Here is a 23,841-nt window from a genome sequence, read left to right as displayed (position 1 = left end):
TCTAATAGTTATCTTGGCATAGGCAAAAAGATAAAAATTAATTCAAACAAAAGAGCTTTACAAAATGGCAAGGGTTTTTGTGATCCCTCTACAAATGGAAGAAATATGCCACTTTATCATCCAAAGAGAAATAGAACGTGATCGTCGGCCCTCTTACGTGCAGATTACGAATAGGCTCACCGGCCACAATCACAGCCCACAGGCCGACATAAGCTTATCACTAACTATATGCCAAAACTTGTTCTGAATCCTAATTCCCTATCTCCAAACTTCTTAACTCTCTAACTACCTTCTACTGAATTCAGAGAATGATTGAATATTGGCTCCAAGTCTTAGAAATGATCATCTTCGGCCTCAACTAGACCCCAAGCCCAATACCCAGCGAAATGTGTAGGTCGGGCCAAAGTTGATTCCCCAGCTTCAAGGATTGCTGTAGATGGGTGTGGCTCCGTTTGGTGGTAGCCTTGATCCACAGCTGTCGTGTGATGATCTGTGATGACTACACAAGGTACAAAAGAGTTTCACTTGTTACCTCCCAAAGGACAAACTTCTGGTAAAGGGATCTTCTGAAAAACAAGTCCATCGCTGCCGCTATAAAGATATTATGCAATGACGTCACCAATCTGTCTTTGTTTCAATCTGTAGGACGAGAGCAGGTGTTGCAATAGAATGTGGTAAGATTCACCGGGATGCTACTGCATCAGAGTGTTCCTCAGCTTTTGCACTTTAACCTTTTTTCACCTCTTCCTCTAACATTTTATTTCATACATGTACAGATTTCATGAAAACAATTCAATAAACATATACCTAAATAGTATATATAAACACTGATTTGTATTGCACTCTAAACATCTAATTTTACGAAGCCACAGCATGTTCTACATTGCCAAATACTCAAAAAATAAAAAATAGCATTGTAGAATCTGAAATAAAACCTTATCCGTTCATGATTACTGCAGGTCTGATATGGGGTAATTATTACAGTGCAAACCTGTTTTTCAAAAGGTTTCATTTATCATTACCAATAATCTCCACAAGAACATTCTCCCTGTTTAAAATGATGGAAACGGTTGGCATCTCTTACAACAATTTCTCTTGCAACAATCTTAGATATAAATTTCGTTGCAGTGTGACAATCAGCACATACCCGAAGATTCTTAACAACTCTAATAGTTGTTTCAGGGTGTGTGTTTAACAAACCAAATGCAATTGCCAGCTTTTCACTATGGTGGCAGAGAAATAAGTCTTTTTCCTCCTCTTCCACATCATTTAGTAACTGTTTTGAATCCGAAAAATACCCTGCTGCCTTCATCTCCCAAGCCAATTTCTCCAACTCTGCATATATCTCGTGTGTCTGTGGATGTGATCTGTCTCCTACACAAAAAACATGTACCATTTTTTGATCTTCGATCCAACTGCATCCAGGGATCTTTTTTATTTCTCTATCTTTCATCAATCTCCTTACCATTTGAACCTCATCCTGCCTGCCCAATTCTGCATAGATATTTGAGAGAAGAACATAAGTTGCAGCATTTTTAGGATCCAAATCAAAAAGCAGCGTCGCTGTAAATACTCCTAAGCCTATATTCATATGTAATCTACAGGCACTAAGAAAACTCGTCCACACGACCACCACAGGTTCAACTGGCATCTTGATGATAAAGTTTAGGGAGTGCTCAAGATAGCCAGCACGGGCAAGAATGTCAACCATGCACACATAATGATCAATTGTAGGTGTAATGCTATAAGAATTACTCATCTGATTGAAGTATGTACAGCCCTCATCTACTAAACCAGCATGGCTGCATGCACATAGAACACAAGCAAAGGTTGTGAAATTTGGCTTTACACCTGCCAATTGCATTTGCTTGAAAGTTTCTAAAGCCTTTTCAACAAATCCATTTTGTGCATATCCTGCAATCATTGCAATCCATGAGATGGCATCTCTTTGAGGCATTCTGTCAAATAGTTCACGTGCCTTGTCTATGCTACCACATTTTGCATACATGTCTACCAGGGCAGTTGAAACTACAATATCAGACAAAATTCTTCTATCCTTTATACTTTGATGGATGTCCATACCATGTTCCAAAGCTCCTATTTTGGCACAGGCAGGGAGGATACTGACAAACGTTGTGGAGTCTGGCTGTACACCTGCCAATTGCATTTGCTTGAAAGTTTCTAAAGCCTTTTCATCAAATCCATTTTGTGCATATCCTGAGATCATAGCGTTCCATGAGATGACATCTCTTTGAGGCATTCTGTTAAACAGTTCACGTGCCTTGTCTATGCTTCCACATTTTGCATACATGTCTAGCAGAGCATTTCCAACTACAATATCTGACAAAAATCCTCCTTCCATTATCCTTTGGTGGATGTGCATACCCTGTTCCAAGGCTCCTATTTTGGCACAGGCAGGGAGGATGCTGGCAAAGGTTGTAGAATTTGGCCTTACACCTGCCAATTGCATTTGCTTTAAAGTTTCTAAAGCATTTTCAAAAAATCCATTTTGTGCATAGCCTGCAATCATTGCAGTCCACGAAAACACATCTCTTTGAGGCATTTCGTCAAACAGTTCACGTGCCTTGTCTATAATTCCACATTTTGCATACATGTCTGCCAGGGCAGTTGCAACAACAATATCTGACAAAATTCCTATATCCTTTATGCTTTGGTGGATGCTAATACCCTGTTCCAGAGCTCCCATTTTGGCACAGGCAGGAAGGATGCTGACAAAGGTTGTAGAATTTGGTCTTACACCTGCCAATTGCATTTGATTGAAAGTTTCTAAAGCCTTCTCAACAAATCCATTTTGGGTATAGCCTGCAATCATTGCAGTCCACGAGAAAACATCTCTTTGAGGTATTATGTCAAACAGTTCGCGTGCCTTGTCTATGCTTCCACATTTTGCATACATGTTTATCAGGGCAGTTGCAACTACAACATCTGACAAAATTCCTGTATCCTTTATGCTTTTATGAATGTCCATACCCTGTTCTAAAGCTCCTATTTTGGCACAGGCAGGGAGAATGCTGGCAACTGTAAACCGATCAGGTTGGAGACCTGTTTGTTGCATACAGTGAAAAAGTGTGACTGCTTCGTGAGGACACCCATGTCTTTTGTACGCAGCAATAATCGTATTCCATGAGACTACGTCTCGTTCTCTCATGTGATCAAACACATTACGGGCATCCACCAAACTTCCGCACTTGACATACATGTAAATAAGCTTATTATGAAGAGTAGTGCGCGTAGCAAATGAAAATCGCCTGTGAGTAATGTAGGAGTGGACTTTTTTCCCTAGTGAAAGCGCTTTCTTGTGAATGCAGATCTGCAATAATTGATGATATGTAGGGTAGTCTTCAAGGGGATTGTGAGTAGAAAGCAAAATGTGCAGCAACATAATCCAGTGAGATTGAGGTAAGTAGTGTATGGCAATGGCATTTTGTGATTTTTGTTCAATTTACGTCCACCACAATGATATTAGCAGGGATAAGTCTGGAAGATTTTTCACTTGCAGGATTTAATACCCCGTCGAAAGCAAGTTTCAAGTGAATGAAAACCTTCAGAAGGTAATCTGAAGAGGAGGGCCAGCTTTCAAAACCAAAAAAACATAACAGTTTGAAAAAATCCAGCACACATACAGGAAGTGTTAGAAAATTAGCTGCCATCACTGGTATTACAAATACAGACTTAAGCAACAACATGGGAATATGAGGTAAGTGGATGATAGATTTTTAGTCTACAATTCCATGAGCACATGTCCCTAAATGCTAGAAAACATAGCTTTAAGAAGGCAGAAACATGGCTCTTATTAATGAAAAAATATTCTTGTAGTAAGAACAAATATATACAATATTTCTCTTAGAAAATTAAGCTCAAAAGTTTTCATAGATGATAATAAACGTATTATAATGAAGCTCCTTTTTTATACAATACTATTTTTTCTTTTAGTAAGTGTCCATTTTCATATCCAAGAACTGAGCAAACTATGACACATAGTCTTAGAATAACTGAAGATGTTTGTCTTAGGTTGCTTGGTCAAACCTCAAAATTGGGTGTTAAAAACATAGGCCTAACTTTTCTATAGATAAGAATTCTTTGTGGCATACAAGTACAAAGTGGTTGGAAGGTGCATCCTAAAGACTTGGAACTGCACCAAGAAAAGCTTCAATAGCTATTTTTTTCCTCCTAGATTCTTGCAAGATGAGAAGATGTTGTCACAGCTACCTATAGATTGAATATAGGAGCATACCTCTTATGTCCTTGCAACTACCTTGAATAGGCATAGGGAAAGACTCTTGTACATTGTGAGTGGTGAATAGGCATAGGGAAAGACTCTTGTGCATTGTGAGTGGTAAATGTTTCTTAAAATCTCCTTTAAGAATTTGAAACCACCTTACCTCTTCCTTGAAGATACCACTATCCTTGTATTATGACTATCCAACCGAAAGATCTCTATTTGCTACCCTTATAATGTAAGATCCTCTTACTTTTCTCAAAACTATTATCTATATAACACTTTCCATGAATTCTTTGTAGGATATCAAACTATGCCCTATGGACTACCCTTGTGACTTAATGATTATCCTCTCAATGATTGTCAAAGGATATCGTTCATTATATGATTATGATATTCATTTGTACCAATATAAATAGCTTAAAAGAACTATTAATAAATACCAAACTATGGATGTCTCATTTGGTTATCCTCAAATCATGGAATACTATTCACTTGGGTTTAATGAGATGTTTACACCTTATCACTTTCTATGCAAAATATCTCCTACTTATCATGATTTTGGCTTCATCTCATTATGGATTTAGTATGATCTTTCATGGATTGTTCATTATTTACATGTAGTATTCACTCTAAGATGTCCTATGACACTACAATCCTCATAGATCGTCTTTCGTTCATCTCTATACCTATAAATTATTATTTCTTCATAACATATTCTTGATCACTATATAGAGATTCATGACATATTTAATCAAATGCAGTTTCCATTAAAACTATGATAAATGTCTCTTAAATTTCTCACTTTTATCTTGTCATTCATAGACTCATATTGATCATGGATACCCCTCAAACAACCTTTGTTTTATAGTGTTTGCATTTCTTTTTCGGTGTCCTACTTGTGAATCCGAATTATAATGGTATTATTATAAAGACCTATCCATTGTTAGATTATTGCATGTTCATAAAATGACCATTAGCACCATTCATTTATTCATTGTGCATGCTTTTCCATGAGTTTAGCATATGAAGAAGGTTTGTTACCAATGGATTATGCACTTGTTCCTATGAATTGTCCATTTTCCTTTATGCTATAGATAAACAAGATTGTAATAACATACATTCATTGTTGACAAGTTTTTGCATGAGGACTCTATTTTATTCTCCCAACAATCTTATATATTATTTAATACATTATACTACTAAAGACTATCTTCAAAAGAGACAATTCCCTCCCAATAGTAGACTATGGACTATCATTTCGATTGTTTGGTAACATTCACATAGTCTTTTCTCATCTAATTATCATTCTTGAACTCACAAGGTCTTTGCCAAGCTCACATAGGGATTTAAGAAATATTAGGGTCTTTCACTATTTGGAGACTTCTCAAAACCACAATAGTCACGACTTGACGAGATCATTTAGGAATTTTGATGATTGCATAGGTTCTGGGATCTTTAAAAATCTCAAACAATGATCCCAAACCTTGTAGACTATATTTAGACTCTTTTTAAGTCCCTATATTGGTAAGTATGATTTAATCTTAAACATACCCCTCATATGCTCGACTAGTCTTTCTAATGACAATACAAATATGTCACTACTTTCTTGACAACACTATCCATTCTTTTATTGTTGGCTTTGACTTAGTTTGGTCCAAAAGAATAGAACAATATTTATTCCCAATTGAAATCACTATCCACTATAGTTTGAAAGGCACTTGTCACCCATTTGAGAACACTGTCATTGCCACTATATATCTAACCACTTGCATGATATTGTATTATTTTGAAGACTTCAAAATGATGGATTCTCGTATCCTTTCCTTGTAGGTCACTATTCTTACATGTCATATGGTACATGTGTTTCCATGGTCAAGGATTCCTTATCATTTTAATACTATCATATACTCATACTTTTTAACTCGAATATTAACTTGTGATTATCATAGGCTACAAAATCTTTATTTCCACTTTTTTTAAATTACACTATTGTCATGTGTAATGCCTAGATCCTATGTGATTTCCTTTTGTAGAATCCTTTAAAAGTGATAAACAGGCCTTTAAGGTCTTGGCTATTATAGACAAGCCAATCTACAACTATCAACCACATTCACTATTCATAGTTCTTGCATGATGACTTTATTTTTCTAACTTCAACTAGGGTTGTTTATCATCTTTCATGGCCTTCATTGAAGACTTCCTTTAAATGGATTTTCCCTTATTTATATTTCACTTGACATAGGTAGACAATGATATATATATCATAGATAGTGATATTTCTATTTTATGCTTTGTCTACCAATATCCCATTGTCCTAGATTGTTTGGTAGTCTCTTGAAAATCTATCCTCTACACCTATCTATTTATATGTCCTATCAAGTTTTCATGCCCTTCCAATATGCATGATTTGAAGGTGATTTCATACATTTAATGCATGAATTTTCACTATATTTTAACATTCAAGATTTCACTTCACTAAACATAGTAGGATTGGCTATAGACTACTATCCCAAATATGTTTGTAACATGACTTGTAATACATCCACTTTCTTTGTTCGAAGCCACATAATGCACAACATAATATTATCATATAACCCTACACTTATCATTTTAAGATTCTCTATAATCTCTCCTACTTAGACTCTAAAATGCAATAGTTTCAATGTATATACAAGGATAGTAGAACTATTTTCCTTCGAAGATTTGATTGAAATGCCACCATCAGTGATCATCTTATGGAAGCTTCATGAGATAAAATACTTATTTTAGAATGAATCCATGTAGAGTTTCATCTTGGAGACACCTAGGCACATGGGAATGACCTATTACAATCCCCTAAAATCTACCTTTCTTAATGTAATGCACCATGTAACCTTTCCTTTATTATGCAATGTGTCATATTGAGTAGCAAAAAGTGAAACTTTCGTGCCAAAATTGGAGAAAGAAAACTTAAATGCCTACAAACCCTAAAGTCTTAAAAAGAAGAGGTTTTAATCTTTTCCTTTTAAAATGGTGTGAGACTCGGAAATTTTTGAGAGTTTGTTTTGATCATTTTGTACTTATAACCTTTTGCAAGTGATTTGTGCCTTTATTAAACATGATTTTAGACCCCCTAAGGACTTAGAAAAAAAAATTATGACCTTGTGAAGCTAAATAGACAAGGTGAGTAAAAAATATTAGCAAGAATTATTGCAAAAAAAATCTTCCCTCTTATATAGGTATGAGTCATCAATGTAAATTTTGTTATGATTTGTTGTTATAACTAGATTCGTTTTGCATAAATAAATAATATTCAAATGAAAAATTATTCTAGATACATTATGTATGTTTATACATAGATTTTTTAGATTACACTCAATGATCGGGAAGAGGAAAGTGAAGGAATGGGATGTAGACGTGATATTTTAAAGAAGCGAGGAGTAGAAAGGATAGCAAAACAAGGATCTAGTTCTATGAATAGAGAGACAAAAAGATTAAATTATAAATTAAAAAGTTCATGTTGATTTCCAAAATTAGGTGTAATTTAGAATTAACTTGTGTTATTCTTTTTCTTTTTTTAAAAAAAATTAGAATTAGAAAAAAGATTATAAAAATGAAACATAAAGGATAAAAAATTAATTAAAGAAAAAAAAGGATTAAAAGAGAAACTTATGACAAAATAAAATGTTAGAAGATATATAGTAGAGGAGGTTCCATAGGGAGGAAAAGAATTGAAAACCAATCCAAAAATTGAAATTGAACTAATAAAATATGACTAAATGATATTCATCATTAGTTGAATCTACTTCTTCATCCTTTCAATAGGAGGAGATGAAAATTTCAACTAATGCACCTATCTCTAATGTTAATGATAAGAATTTGAAGATGAATCAAAGGGACCGTGTAATCTTATATTTTAGACCATCATTTCGATCTAGTACTATATCATATGACTTATATTGTTACTATTAAAATCCAACTAGCATGAAGCATTACCCTTTCTCCCAATATTTTTTTTGTTGTGAAATGTGTTTGCAATGTGTAAAAGACAATAGTTTTACTAAGTCTTCTTCAAGTATAATATAAAATAATTAACTTATTTTCATTGTAATGCATTGAGATTTAAATTTGACTACTTAAGGAACACCATCAATCTATAATATCCTAAAATGATCAAGATGCATAGGAAATGAGAAATGCCTCTAATATAATATATTATCCCTCACAAAATGTGCTAGGGTTACTAGTATGGTGCTAGGAGACATAGTTTACAAAGTAGCATTCTTAACAACATCCATTGCTAATATAAGAAACACATTAAGATCTAAGAAAAAATTTATGTAAATTATTTCACATGGGCCCAACATATAATTGTAGGTGTAGAAAAAATTTCATAGGTGCAATGATATGTGAGAACTACCAAGCCAAATTGTTTTGCACTTTTTGCCTAAGGTGCTTGAGGGACTTTGTCAAGTCCATGTAGCTTAGAAGGTTCAAGATGGATTGGTAGTGAATGATAACTCTAGAGTATCTAATAGCCCATTCAAATGTTTTAGTGCCAATTTTTTAGTTTGACAAGGTATGGAATTAAGAAAGGCGCTCTTAGCACCCTTACACTAAACAAAATTAAAGCATTTTATGACATTGTAATTATTAAGAATATATAAATATTGTTTAAGTGTTGAGAAAAAATAATATGTTTTATAGATGGACCCAACATAAAGTTGTAGGTTGTAGAAAAAAAAACATTTCTACCATGGTTTCCAAGAAGTCATGTCAAAATTTGACCCTTTTTTTGGTCATAATGAACTTAAGAGGCTTTGTCATATCTTTCTAGGTTAAAATGATTGAGAAATGTGGCTAGTAGAATTGCACCTTCAATAGAATTAACAACCACACTTGGATGTGTTGGTGCTATTGCTTTGATTCCACAAGATGTGAAATAAAAATATTATTCATAGAATGTTTAAATTAAATTAAATAAAATAATTTTACAACATTATATTCATTGTCATTGTGAGAAAACCATTAGGATTCGAGAAAAAAATAGGTAAGAGCTACTATGGATGGACCCAACATTTACATGTAGGGATAGTGGAACATTCATAAGCTCCATGATTTATGAGAATAATCGCATTAGATTTTATGCCTATTCAATCTTGAGGTTCTTAAGAGAACATGTTAGAACCATGCAACCCAAAAGGACATGTGAAATAAAATGGAGCCTCCACTAATATTAAAACTAGCACTCTTGAATATTTTGACATTATTTTTTATGCTACACAAGGGAAAAACTAATAGTATCACCCATAACATCTTTACACCAAACAAAGAGAATTTTGTAATATTAGGTTCATTTCCATTATGAGATAACAATCAAGAGTTGAGAATATTTGATATAATTTATTATAGATGAATGAAAAATATATCTTTAGATATAGATAAAACATTAATAAGTATCATGATTGGAGAGAATGATTTCGTTACAGTTTCACCATTTTTTTGTCATAGAACTCCTAAGAGACTTTTCTATATCTATGAAACTAAAAGGATTACGGCACATAGACAACAAAATAATGCCTACAATAACATTTACCAACTTACATAGATATATCAATAATTTTAGTTTAATGCCACAAGGTGTGGAATAAAATATCTCAAACTTAGCACCTTACACTAAATGAAGTTGAATCATTTTACAATATTGAATTCATTTTGTATAGGAGAAATCATCAAGGCTTGGGAATAAATGAGATAGGTTATTGTAGATAGACACAACATATAGTTACATGTTTAAATATAAAATTCATAGATCTGTTATATTTGACAAGAATGGTCATGTCAAAGTTTGACCATTTTTTGGTCTAAAGTTCTTTTGAGACTATTAAATATATGTATCCCATAAGGATTGGGATGTGTTGGTAGTGAAATAATAACTCTAATGTGATCTACTAGGCCAACTAGATTTCTTGGTACCATCAATTTGGTTCCATGAGGCATACAATAAAAATATTTGGTCTTAGCACTCTTATATTGAATGAAATCAAAGCCATTTGTAACTTTGTATTTGTTGCCACCATAGAAAAATGATTTGGAGTTAAGAAAAAATCAAGTAGTTTACTAGATATAAACCTAACATCCACCTATAGGTGTGGAAATAACATCTCTCTCTCTCTCTCTCTCTCTCTCTCTCTCTCTCTCTCTCTCTCTCTCTCTCTCTCTCTCTCTCTCTCTCTCTCTCTCTCTCTCTCTCTCTCTCTCTCTCTCTCTCTCTCTCTCTCTCTCTCTCTCTCTCTCTCTCTCTCTCTCTCTCTCTCTCTCTCTCTCTCTCTCTCTCTCTCTCTCTCTCTCTCTCTCTCTCTCTCTCTCTCTCTCTCTCTCTCTCTCTCTCTCTCTGTGGTTTTAATAATTATTTAAATGATGTTTTGTCTTTAGGTTGAAAGAATATTGTGTGATTTCATATACTAATTCACGACTTCATCATCAAACATCCAAAACATCCAAGATGGCTTTTGACTCATTGTGTGTGTGTGTGTGTGTGTGATTTTAATAATTCTTTAAATGACATGTTTAGTCTTTAGGTTGAAAGAATGTTATGTGATTTCATATGCTAATTCACAACTTCATCATTAAACATCCAAGATGGCTTTTGAGTCATAACACTTGCAAGATCTCTAGACTTTCTTGAATGCTAGAGCTAGACACTTGAAATATGATCAAGGTGCATCCTTACAACCTTGCATTTCTATGCAAGAGATATGGTGATAAAGGAAACACAATGGGTCCAGAAGCCATCATCATCATGTAGGATGGTTTCCCTACAATGGATTTCATTTGTTTCAATAAACAATGCAATGTAATAATAAAGGACAATCATCAATATCAAATTCCCATATTCATTGATAGAGCATCATATCATGAAACTTAGCCTAAACGTGGGGAGATTAAAGTAAATGACTATGCACAAAGGTTAGTCCCCATACACTCTTCGTATTAAGTGTCAAAGAAAAGATGTAAAACACATTTTCCTATTGTAAACTTCTTGACACAACTTTACTTAAGCTTTATAATGTTTATGTGACTCATAGTTTTTTGTGATATACAATATGATTGCTTGGTAGGCATTTCCACATATTTTCAACATTAACGTTTTTTATGACCTAAAGATTAAGCTATCTTGTAGCCTATAATTTTGTACATTTTCTTAATAGTAATTTTTGTTTGTGGTGGCTCATATATGTTATTATTTACAAAACCACTATCATATTAATTGTAATATAATCTATGTGATTATTTAAAATTATTTGTATTATTAATGACAACGGGTTTCCTTACTTTCAAATGTTTCATAGTACTATAATGCATATATAAAAATATTTGTTCATAGTTTTAGATGTACCTTGCGACCTTTGGTGTGTTACCATTAGTGATAGTTACAAAGTTATTTAGCTTTTACAAGAATGGAAGATACTTCATAACAAATTCCCTTCTATAAACTTTAAACGCACTCATTATAAAAAGTTGCACTGATTTATAAATGTATGCTTATTTTTAACCATGACTTGTCAAATGCATTTGCATGACATGACTCATTAAAGTTCATTATTCTAGATTCTTTCTAAAAAATGATTTTTATTGTTGTCATTGTATACAAACATGTATACTCATGATTAAATTATGACATTTTTAAAATGGTTTAAACAAACTTTGTGAGCCACAATACTTAGAATTATTTTGACCTTATGAATTGAATCTCCTATTATGAAATTCTAACATGAAACAAGTGGAAAAATTCAAGATTCTTGATATAGTTGTGATTATGGATTGTAAACAAATAGTAAACGTGGCGTAAAAATTTGTCTTCAATAGCACTTGCTAGGTATACAACTAATGCAAAATTGTTCAATTCATATCTTATAAAATGTAATCAACTTTACTACCATTTGTTAGGTTTGCCACAAGTGAATAATGTAGCCAATTCGATCAAAGTATAAATATGATTGTAATATTATTTTCAAACCTATGAAGGTATCCCATTTTATTTATTTGAAATATCCCTAATCCTATTGAGTTTCATTTATTTTAAACCTATTATCAATCTAAACATTTATAATGTTTAGTTTTCTCTCAATCACCTTCAAACTCTTATTTTGTTAGTATCAATTTACAAATCTCATCATGCACAATTTTCAAGTACTATGAATGCTCAACAATGCAATATAAATTGTTATTTTATTTTGACGTATGTAAATGTTATTCGATCTATAAACCTTATTATGTGAGTTTTTCAAGTATCATGCATAATTATAATTTTCTTACTCCTTCATATGTAAATTAGAACAATTTAGTTCTAATTAAAACCAGATATATTAAAATTTAATTAATTAAAAAAATATGTGAATTCACAAATCCTTTTGACTATCTAACCAATCAAAGATCTAAGCAAAGATCTAAACATATAGCCAACAGTTTATATAGCCAGCAGTGCAGATCTTTGCTTATATACGTATTCAATAAAATTTCTACATTTTTAACATATAGCCAACAGTGTATATAAGCAAAGATCTGCTCTGCACTCTAATTTTAGAAAGCCAACAATACAGTCTAGATTGCTTATTGCTCAAAACAGAACAAAAAAACACTTTCTGAAAACTGAAAATAGAACCTGGTCCCTACATTATTACTGCAGGTCTGATACAAGGCACATTATTACAGTGCAGACGTATCTTTCATATTGCTTCATTTAGCGTCACAAGAACATTCTCCATCATTTATTCTCCCTGTTTAAAATAATGGAAACGGCTTGCATCTCACAACCATTTGTCCTGCAACAATCTTGGAGTAGAAAGTGTGGCAATTGGCACATACCTAAGGGTTCTTAACGACTCTATAGTTGTTCTAGGGAATGTATTCAACATTTTTTCACTATGGAGGCAGAGAAATAATTCGATTTCCTCCTCTTCTACATCATTAAGTAAATGTTTTGAATCTGAATCACCCTGCTGCCTTCATCTCCCAAGCCAATTTGTCCAACTTTGCATAGATCTCTCTCCTACACAATTTAACCTTGATGTGATCTCTTTCCTACACAAAAATCATGTACCATTTTTTCGCCTTCAATCCAACTACATCCAGGGATCTTTTTAATTTCTCTATCTTTCATCAATCTCTTTACCATTTGAACCTCACCCCACCTGCCCACTTCTGCATAGATGTTCTAGAGAAGAACATAAGGTGTAGGATTTCTGGGATCCAAATAAAAAAGGAGCGTCGCTGTAAATACTCATAGGCCTATATCCATATATGATCTACAGACACCAAGAAAACACAACCACACACCCACCTCAGGTTTAACTGGCATCTTAATGATAAAGTTTAGGGCATCCTCAAGATAGCCAGCACGGGCAAGAAGGTCAACCATGCACACATAATGATCAATTGTAGATGTAACGCTATAAGGGTTACTCATATGATTGAAGTATTTACAGCCCTCATATACCAAACCTGCATGATTGCATGCCTGTAGAATGCAAAACAAGCTTACAATGTTAGGATATGTTCCAGATTGCTTCATTAATTCAAAAGATTTTTGAGAGCATCCTCGCAAAATCCATTTTGTGCATAGCCTGCAATCATTGTAGTCCACGAAAACACATCTCTTTGAGGCATTTGGTCAAACAGTTCACGTGCCTTGTCTATGCTACCACATTTTGCATACATGTCTACCAGAGCATTTCCAACTATAATATCTGACAAAAATCCACCTTCCATTAGCTTTGGTGGATATCCATACCCTGTTCCAAAGCTCGCATTTGGGCACAGGCAGGGACGATGCAGGCAAAGGTTCTGCAGTCTGGCCTTACACCTGCCAATTGCAATCGCTTGAAAGTTTCTAAAGCTTTTTCAACAAATCCATTTTGTGCATCTCCTGAGATCATTGTGTTCCATGAGGCGACATTTCTTTGAGGCATTCTATTAAACAATTCACGTGCCTTGTCTATGCTTCCACATTTTGCATACATGTCTACCAGAGCATTTCCAACTCCTTCCAATATGCTTTGATGGATGGCCATACCCTGTTTTAAAGCTCCCATTTTGGCACAGGCAGGGAGGCCATGGATGCAGGCAAAGGTTGTGCAGTCTGGCTTTACACCTGCCAATTGCATTTGATTGAAAGTTTCTAAAGCCTTTTCAACAAATCCATTTTGGGTATAGCCTGCAATCATTGCACTCCATAAGAACACATTTCTTTGAGGTATTATGTCAAACAGTTCGCTGCCTTGTCTATGCTTCCACATTTTGCATACATGTCTATCAGGGCAGTTGCAACTACAACATCCGACAAAATTCCTGTATGCTTTACGCTTTTATGGATGTCCATACCCTGTTCCAAAACTCCCATTTTGGCACACAGGCAGGGAGGATACTGGAAATTGTAAACCGATCAGGTTGGAAACCTGTTTGTTGCATCTAGTGAAACAGTGTGATTGCCTCGTGAGGACATCCATGCCTATTGTACGCAGCAATAATCGTATTCCATGAGACAACGTCTCGTTCCTTCGTGTGGTCAAACACATTACGGGCATCCACGAGACTTCCGCACTTGACATACATGTAAATAAGCTTATCATGAAGCTTTGTGCACGTAGCAAATGCAAATCGCCTGTGAGCAATGTAAGAGTGGACTTTTTTCCCTTGTGAAAGCGCGTTCTTGAGAATACAGGTCTGCAATAATTGAAGATATGTAGGGTAGCCTTCAGGGGGTTTGTGTGCAGAAAGCAAAATGTGCAGCCACATAATGCAGTGAGATTGAGATGAGTGGTGAATGGCAATGGCATTTTGTAATTTTTACTCGAATTTTAAATCTACCACAATGATATTAGGAGGGGTAAGTTGGAAGCATTTTCACTTGCAGAATTTTAATACCCAGTCGGAAGAAAGATTGAAGTAAATGAAAACCTTTGAACGTAATCTGAAGAGGAGGGGCAGCTTTCAAAACCGAAAAAACATAACAGTTGAAAAAATCCAGCATACATACAGGCAGTGTCAGAAAATTAGCCGCCATCACTGGCATTCCGGATTAGATGGAGAGTAATTCAATAGAAGTTAAATTGGTGCTAATTTAGAATTGTTTTCAATTTCTGGAGTTGTAGATATGTTATTTTTACAGTTATTCTATAAGGGATAAGGGGCGAATTTGGCGGAATGGATACCCCTCAGTCTTTGGTTCTTAGTCGAAGAGGTTCAGCCTATTGGCTCGTACTCCCGTATCGGGTGGGAAAAAAAACTTTGTGAAGGCCCTCTTGGGCTGGCAGCTCGCAGACTTCATGCCCTTACTAGGCTGTCGTGGAAAAGCATTAAGAATTTTAAGATTGAAAATGAAAAAGAGTACAATTCAAAAGTGTGTGAATGATTCTTGCATCCAAAGAAAATGGGCATCTTCATACAACCTAGAATATAATGGGGTTGCTAAAATACAAAAACCAAATGCTGGTTTATCAAATAAGGAATATGTTGAACCATGTTGGATTGTTAAAGATTTATTTGGGGCTAATGTAGTTACTACTACAACATACCTTGGAAATAGAGTTCAAATTAATGCAATAATTAGAAGAACTTCAAAAGAATTTTTGTAATAGACCATATCAATGGTAACCCACACATGCACATACCTAATGAAAAATCGAGTTCTCAAGTAGACATGAAATTTAAAAGTGCATATTTCTTAGATATTCATCAAAAGTTAAAGGCCTAAAAGGTGTATGATCCTAATAAGTGCTCAATGAAAACCAAAATAGATGTCATACTTATGAAAGCATAGGTGTCCCAAAAAAATTGGAATATACTGGGATTCATGTAGCTAATTTGAATTCCCATTTAATGCACTCACCATACAAAGAGGTTAACCATGGTAATGATGAAGAAAAATCCATGCAAACTAGTAAAGAAGAACAAGGAGTCGATAATACATGTGAAGGAGAAATTGTAGAATCTCTAATTATTGCAACTCCAAAGATCTCACTTAAAGTAAGGAAGTATAATCATTTCATCTTTATTTTGGTATCCTTTGTAACTAGTACTAATATCTAATCTAAAGCACAAAAGAGTAATAAAGTGACTAAGTGTAAGTAGGCATGAATCCTGAATACAATTCATTATTGACCAAATAGACTTGGAATTTAACCATGCTTCCTCTAGGGAGAAATTCTTTTGGGCACATATGGTTGTTCAAGCAAAGACTTAAAACGAATGGAGCCATTGATTAGTACAAGACTTTATTAATAGTCAACATCTATTCACAAGTAATACATATTGATTATCATGATATATTTTCATCAACTATTCAAGTTTTATTTTTTTTGATACAATTGAGAACTTATAAATACATCAAATGGATGTGAAAAATGCGTGGGAGCTTGAAAGAGATGATATCTATATAGATTAGCCTAAAGGATTTATGGTTTCGAGGAATGAAGCACTTGCGTGAGATGTAAAATATCTATTATAGACTAATGCACTTACCAAATTTAGTAAGTGATTGCAACCATGAGAGACATAATGGACACGTGTGCTTAGGACTCCTATATAATTGGGATTGGTGGGGAGAATATTGGATCCATGAGGACAAGTATTCTTAGGTGTCATTTATTCTTGGAATTGGTTGAGACAATATAGCTATAATTGAATATTATTAATATTTAATCATTTTAATCATTTGTGAAGTGAAAAATAGGTGTAAATTATAAAAAAATATTTATTTCTTTGAGATGAAAAAGGGAATTAATTAAATAATAAGATTATTTAATTTGGTGGGGGACATAAGGTGACTAATTATTTTGACTAGGTAGTTGATTAGGATAAGAACTTATACTATGAAAATATCTAGGGAAGTACATAGGTCTCTACAATAGCATTGTATTGCCCCTAAACTAAGTTGATAGTCTAAGATTTATCCAAATTAATGCTAAATGTGTACCCTTCACATGATAATTATAGAAGGCCGGTTAACATATGACAAGTGACATATTTTAAATTGCATCATGCACTCTCTTCACATCACAATTTTGATTATGGAGTCCACTTTCATTTTTGTGATACATGGTGGCTTCATATTACCTACATGTATACTAATTTGAGTTCCAACTCAACCATATCTTATGTGCAATGGAAAACATGTGGAAAATTGATATTACATCACACAACCCATTTGTATCACACATTTCACTTGAAGAATTTAATAAAAAATAATGATGTCATGATATATCCTTATGTAGTGGCGTAAATTATATCCCTATACAATTTCATCCTCACCTAGGCCTTACTTCAATGTTTCAGCCTTCTAGGCGTGAATTTGATCTACATCCAATCCATTTCATACTTAAAGTGAGATTGGATCAATTAAATTCACTCTCCCTTTAATGTTTAATGTTTGGAAAGTTGGTTCCATCCTTGTTTGCATGCATAAACTTGTAAACCCTAGTTTCCACCATTATTTTTTTTGTGAACCCAACTTAGTTCTTGCATTTCTTCTAATTTTGATTTCAAATATGATTTTATACATTTAATTCAATTCACATCTACAATCATACATCATTCATGCACTTAAAATACAAACATTTGGACATGTGGTTTGCATAATTTATGGTTTATTTACCCAAATCTAATTTACATTGCATGTTATTTTTAAATTTAGAAGCATCCATTTCCTTAATTCATTGGTTAATCAATCATTCTATAAATAAATTACATTTTTTAATCATTTATTTAATTTGTATTATAAAAAATATTGCAATTTCAAGTCTATCCATCCAATTTTCCCTTCTTTGTGCATGAGTTTTGTTACCCTTAGTCCCACATTCACTATTCCAATGCGAAGAAGTTACAGACTTATGGCTTCCAAGGGCTTGAGTTACATAGTTATTCCATGTGAATTTGGATAATTCCTCTAACCCTACACAAAGCATACCTAATATTATGGAGAGTCATAAACCTCATAACTCTCATGATGAGGATGACTCCTTAAATCGAGTAACAATTGACCAATTGGGGAAGCTTGACAAAGAATTGGATAAACTTGAACAATATTTGGGTCAAGATTACTCAAATAGTGAGGCAATCCCCTTGATTGAAGGATTGGGGAGAATGATTCAAAGTGATAAACATGTTGTGGAAGTGTTGAGTGGCATTTCTCATATTGTTGATACCAATGTTATGCCATTAAAAAGTTGTGTCTAATCTCTTGGTTACTCTAATCCTACAAATCAAGTTGAGCATTCCATTCCTATTCCTACATCCTTTCCTAATGTGTCTACATATACATCTTTCACCATCACTACATCTACACAAAATGCTAATCCTACACATGTTAGTCATGGGGACAATCCTATTAATCAATACTCATACATACCTCCTCTCGTTAGCCTTCCATTTGTTTCCCAGCCATCTCCTTTACCAATATAACTATTGATCCACCTCCTTATTCTCATCTTCCACTTACCTATTACAATGTTACACCTCCATCTCAATCCAACATGCCAAATTCTAACTTATCTGTTGAAGCCACTATCAATAACCTAGCTCAAAGTTAAAGATATTAGTTTTCCACAATCCATAATAGTTCTTGTTATATCTTATGAATTAGATTGTGTGAGTTTATTTGTATCAATGTTTCGGATCATGCTCTAATTATCCATCATCAGAGTGTGATTTGAAACGTTGATGCAAATAAACTCACACAATATAATCCAGAAGCTATAACAAGAACTATCTCAAAGTGTTTCATCCTTATAACAACCATTGGATTATTTAACCCAATCTAAGTTCAATGTCCCCACATATGATGTAGCTATCTCACTATTTGATGATGTGATTCATGAAATTGCTCCTAAGAATGTGAAAATTCCCCAATTGGAGTTATATAATAGAAAAGGTGACCCATTGACTCATGTGAAAACATTTTGAACCTTGTGTAGTGATTTCTCCCACAATCATAGACTTATAGAAAAAATATTCCTACGCTTTTAGAGATAAAGCTTTGCAATTGTATTGCTCGTTGCCTCCTTATTCTATCACTTATTTTCAACAATGGGCTAGTGCATTCATTCAACAATTTCAAAATAATATTGGTCCTAAAATTACTTTGACTCATTTGATTCATTGTAAGCAAGAAGTTAAAGAAAAAGTGACTGATTTCATTACTAGATATAAACATTTTCATTAGAAAACTTCTTATCTTGTGCCTCATGGTGATGTTCAAAGATTTTTCATTACTAATTTACTTACGGATATTAGAGGTAAGCTTTTATTTTCTGAATTTTCATCTTTCACACAATTGTGTGTAATGCTTTATAACTATTAGCTTCAAGTGAGCCAGTTTGAATCCTCTTATTTAATGGTACCATTGATAAGAATGAGAGCTCTCAACAATAATTCCAAAATTTCCAAAAACAAAACAAGGGTTTCATAAAGATCAATGATAATTCTATCAATCATATTAATATGCAAGTGGCAACCTCAATACCAGGTGCGACCCATTTATCATCAATATTTAAGAGAATTTACCTCTCTTTCTGAATCATTACATAGTATAATGCTTATATTGATGAATGTGGATGTGTTGTGACTTCCTCCCATCAAACCTGTAGATAACTCTAAGCCCTTACTAGCTTCTTTTGATTATAAAGCCTTTTGCCAATACCATTCTCAAGTTAGCCATTATACTGAGAAGTGTTATAAATTGAGGCATAAGATCCAAGTACCTTGGAAGTTATGAATGATAAAAAAAACAAATATATGGCACCTCCTAATCAAAATTTGTAAATCTTATTAATTATTTGCCTTCTACTAATGTTGTTGAGTCTAAATGAATTAAACTTACTCCTAATGATATAGACATAGAATCAAGCACTATTGTGAACCTTATTGAACAATCCAAACCTAAACATGAACCTCACATCACCCTTGATTCTAGGGAGATTATTCATTCACTTGGTGGACCATTGTACATTACTGTGAAGATTAAAGGAAAGCCCCTACAAGGAGTGATCATTAATCCAATATGTATGGTGAGTGTTATTATTGAAAAATATCTTTATATTTTGTTGGTTGAAAATTTTGTACACCTAGGAAGGTTTGCAAAATTATGGTTTCAGCATAGCATGTGAGTTAAAAACTCTCCTAATTCTAAGGGAAGGCTTCCTCTTTCCTACTTCTAACTATTACAAATTAATTTTAACCTTTAAACACTAATTTAATCTTGGGTGAGACAACATTTTTTTCTCCTTTTCAAAAAGATGGTATTCTTTTCTCTTTTTTTCAGAAAAGAAACTATGGCTTATAGTACTAAATACAAAAACTATCAAGAAATTTTAACAACTACAAAAATGCTTATACAAAAGAAGCGAAGCTTCCATAAAAGTACATTGTCTTTCGTCGCTTGCCTAGGACGGGAATGTAGAAACAAAAGCTTAAAGTCTTCACTCTTCTAATATCCTATCAACCTTCCAAAATGATTATTAGAGTAATAACGCACAACATACAAAAACTCAAAGTCTGTCAATATAATGCACTCCTAAACTGCTATAAATAGAAACAATTACAAGCACAAAGTCTTGTAGATTTTTTCTAGTAATAACACTTAACTATGCTAATTTAATCCTCAATATTTGCATCACAAAGTCTACAAGAAATCAGATTAAAGTTTTTTCCAACAACCTTACTAGAATCTCAAGTATATGTAGAAAAATATATCATGGTGACATAAGAACACAATGAATATATGAACAAAGTATCAACACAAAGTCTAAAAAATCAAATGTTCTCCTTATATTGCTTGAGAGTCAAATTACAAGTATAAAAGACAAAGTTTTTATTGCTACAATTTTTTGCAGAGTTTTCTTGCTTACTAGAAAGATGAACATATTACAAAGAGAACCTTCCAATATATATGAGAGGGGCTAAGAGCAAAAAGTGGGAGAAGTCCAACTAACTAAGACTTATTCCACAACTAACTATGACATTCCAAATTATAATCCTACTGTCTTTCAACTTGTAATTTGTTTACATGTAATTACAAGTTACAAGAATACAAGTAATGTGATTACTTGCAATAACAACTTTTGACATTACATGTAATTTGTCAAAAGGAAATTATAAATGCATAATTGAAACTAATCTAAGTGTCTGAGACACGATTCTATTTACATCATCTTTGTCTAAGAGGTCTTCATGTTGCTACAAGATGTTGGCACTTGAATTATTCAATAGCGATGAAGGTATTTGTCCAAGAACATCAACTTGCATCATTTGACCATGAATGCTAATGGCAATGACCTCATGAAGACCGACCACTAAACTTGAAGATAATAAACATTCGTTATTGGCCACTATGATAGTGAAAGTTGTTGCTTTTTACCATATAGCGTTGATCTTATATATTGTAACAATGCATTCCTTTGATGCATTACTCCTTCATTTGTCAAGTTCTCTCTTATATTGGTATTGACCTCCACATTTAGTAAAGGAAAGAAAATATTCCCAATGGTGAGACTAGAACTATCATCCCTAATTCTAGATAGGACTTGACTTAGCCACTATTTTCTACTTCATGGTTCATGATATTTTGACCCTCTTTGTGCATATGATAGTGTACTCTTTTCATTTTACATCATTACTGTCATCAACATATGACAACACTGGCTTTTTCTTATTGTCTTTACATGCACCAAGACCCCTTGCAGTTGAGTCTCTAAGACCCGATTGCAAGTGACCAAAAAGTGTGTCTCCTTGTAGTCAGGTCCTAAATACTCGACTAGAAGTATTGATATTGCAAAGGAAAGACATGGGAATGAGAGTATGTAGTTCTAGAAATCCAATCTCAAATAGAGAATAACAAAACTCATGTAATTTGTCAAGAAAAACAAGCCACTAGCTTGGAATTAGGTTTCAGAAGGGGAAAAATGAATGGACTAGCTTGAATGACAAGTTATGAAAAGGACACATCTGGAGACAAAAGAAAAAATTATGATGTTGGGAGGCGAAATGCAAGTGCAAGAGAAACATGGTTAACTTGGAATGCAGAGTTTGTGAAAACACGATTTGGGAAGAACAAAGGAAATGAAGATGTTTGAACTTGTAATAATAGTTGCAATCGGGTTTTAGAAACCCAATCACAAGTTAAGAAAACCTGTGAAAGGAAGACAAAGGGTTACATGCTTGCAATCGGGTTTGTAAAACCTAATTGCAAGTTATAATGCAATGGCAATAGAAAGGCTTGTGGTCAGGTTTTAGAAACCCAATTGGAAGTAATCATAACTTGCAAGTGAAAGACACAAACACCTACATACTTGCAATCGGGTTTTGGAGACCTGATTGCAAGTGCATAAATACATCACATAAAAACAAGTTAACTTGTAATTGGGTGTCTAAGACCTGATTGCAAGAAAAGACAACTTGTAATGGGGTTTCTAAGACCTGATTGCAAGTAAAGACATTTGACTTACAATTTGAATAAAAAGCTAAGAAAACAAAAACAAAGGACGACAAAAACTTGGACAAAGATGACAAACACACCCACTAATGATTTGACATTAACAAATACGAGTTTTAAATCTCCTACAACATACCTTAGAGAATAAAACTATGAATTTTGAGTAAAAGATTGTGGGGGTTGTCTATTTTTTGAAAATTCAAAAATTGAGACAACACATTGAACAATTTCATCAAGATACTTATGACAAATTTAATTTTATGATTAAGGTGCACCATGGTTTCATGTGTCCTACTATAGGCTCTAGGGTAAAAGTACAATATTGTGTCATGTTTCAGGCCAACTTATCAGCAAAAGTGAATTTAAGTATTTCTAACTAAAAATTAATTTTAGTCAGACATATGGTCTATATAGATTCATTATAGATAAGTTATATAAGACTTCTCATGGCGGAAAAGGACATTTTTGTTTGACCAAAAGGCCATGTTACTCTGAAATGTTGGAGTGGGGCCAGTTGCCTCGTGGCAGACTCTTGGTCGTCTATCTCAACTTAAAGCCCGATCCAATGGCCACAACTTATTCTTTTGTTGACCGCCTTGGCACTCTCTTGGTGAGATCTTGCATGCCCATTTGTGTGTGAGATCTCCTAATCAACGACTAACATTTGAACTTCATCTAAGCCATTAGCATTTAAAATTTTGCAGGCAATTTGTTGTTGACCCGATGGTTGAGACATTCTTCCAGCTTAGTCAGCGCCTCATTCTTGGTTAGATTCCCATCCAACTATCAGGGATCGTCTCCTTTACTCCAGATTGGACCCTACAGGCCGATTTTTTATGCCACCATGCCCTCTTCAATGCAGACCAGAGACTTTTTGTCCTTGCAAGTGTGATTGGCCATGCTTGTTGACATGGATTGCTTCGTCGATGGGTCATTTTTCTCTTTTTGAGGCAGAGGACTACTAGCAGAGGAATCCAAAATGCCATCAAATATTGGATCCGATATCCTTATTCTCCTGTAGATATTTTGTAACCTAACCCTAGAGTAGGGTTAGGGTTTTTTCAACTGTAGTGTAGTTCTGAGTTATGCCTCAACTATAAAGGCAAATTTTGTATATTTTCCAAAGGATCTT

General features: G+C 33.9%; 1 protein-coding gene across 1 annotated transcript; it reads right to left on the bottom strand.

Moving 5' to 3' along the window:
* Positions 1 to 914: 914 nt before the first annotated feature.
* On the bottom strand, positions 915 to 3,792 carry LOC131063843 (pentatricopeptide repeat-containing protein At5g66520). The gene is made up of 2 exons (XM_057997798.2): positions 2,083 to 3,792; positions 915 to 1,914 (listed from the first exon to the last, which is right to left on the bottom strand). The coding sequence occupies exons 1-2, from the start codon at positions 3,401 to 3,403 to the stop codon at positions 1,019 to 1,021; spliced, it is 2,217 nt and encodes a 738-aa protein (XP_057853781.2). The 5' UTR covers positions 3,404 to 3,792; the 3' UTR covers positions 915 to 1,018.
* Between the last annotated feature and the right edge of the window lie 20,049 nt (positions 3,793 to 23,841).

The sequence above is a fragment of the Cryptomeria japonica genome, chromosome 10 (assembly GCF_030272615.1).
Source record: "Cryptomeria japonica chromosome 10, Sugi_1.0, whole genome shotgun sequence".
NCBI classification, from domain to species: domain Eukaryota; kingdom Viridiplantae; phylum Streptophyta; class Pinopsida; order Cupressales; family Cupressaceae; genus Cryptomeria; species Cryptomeria japonica.
This window is presented reverse-complemented; position numbering and strand designations above follow the sequence as displayed.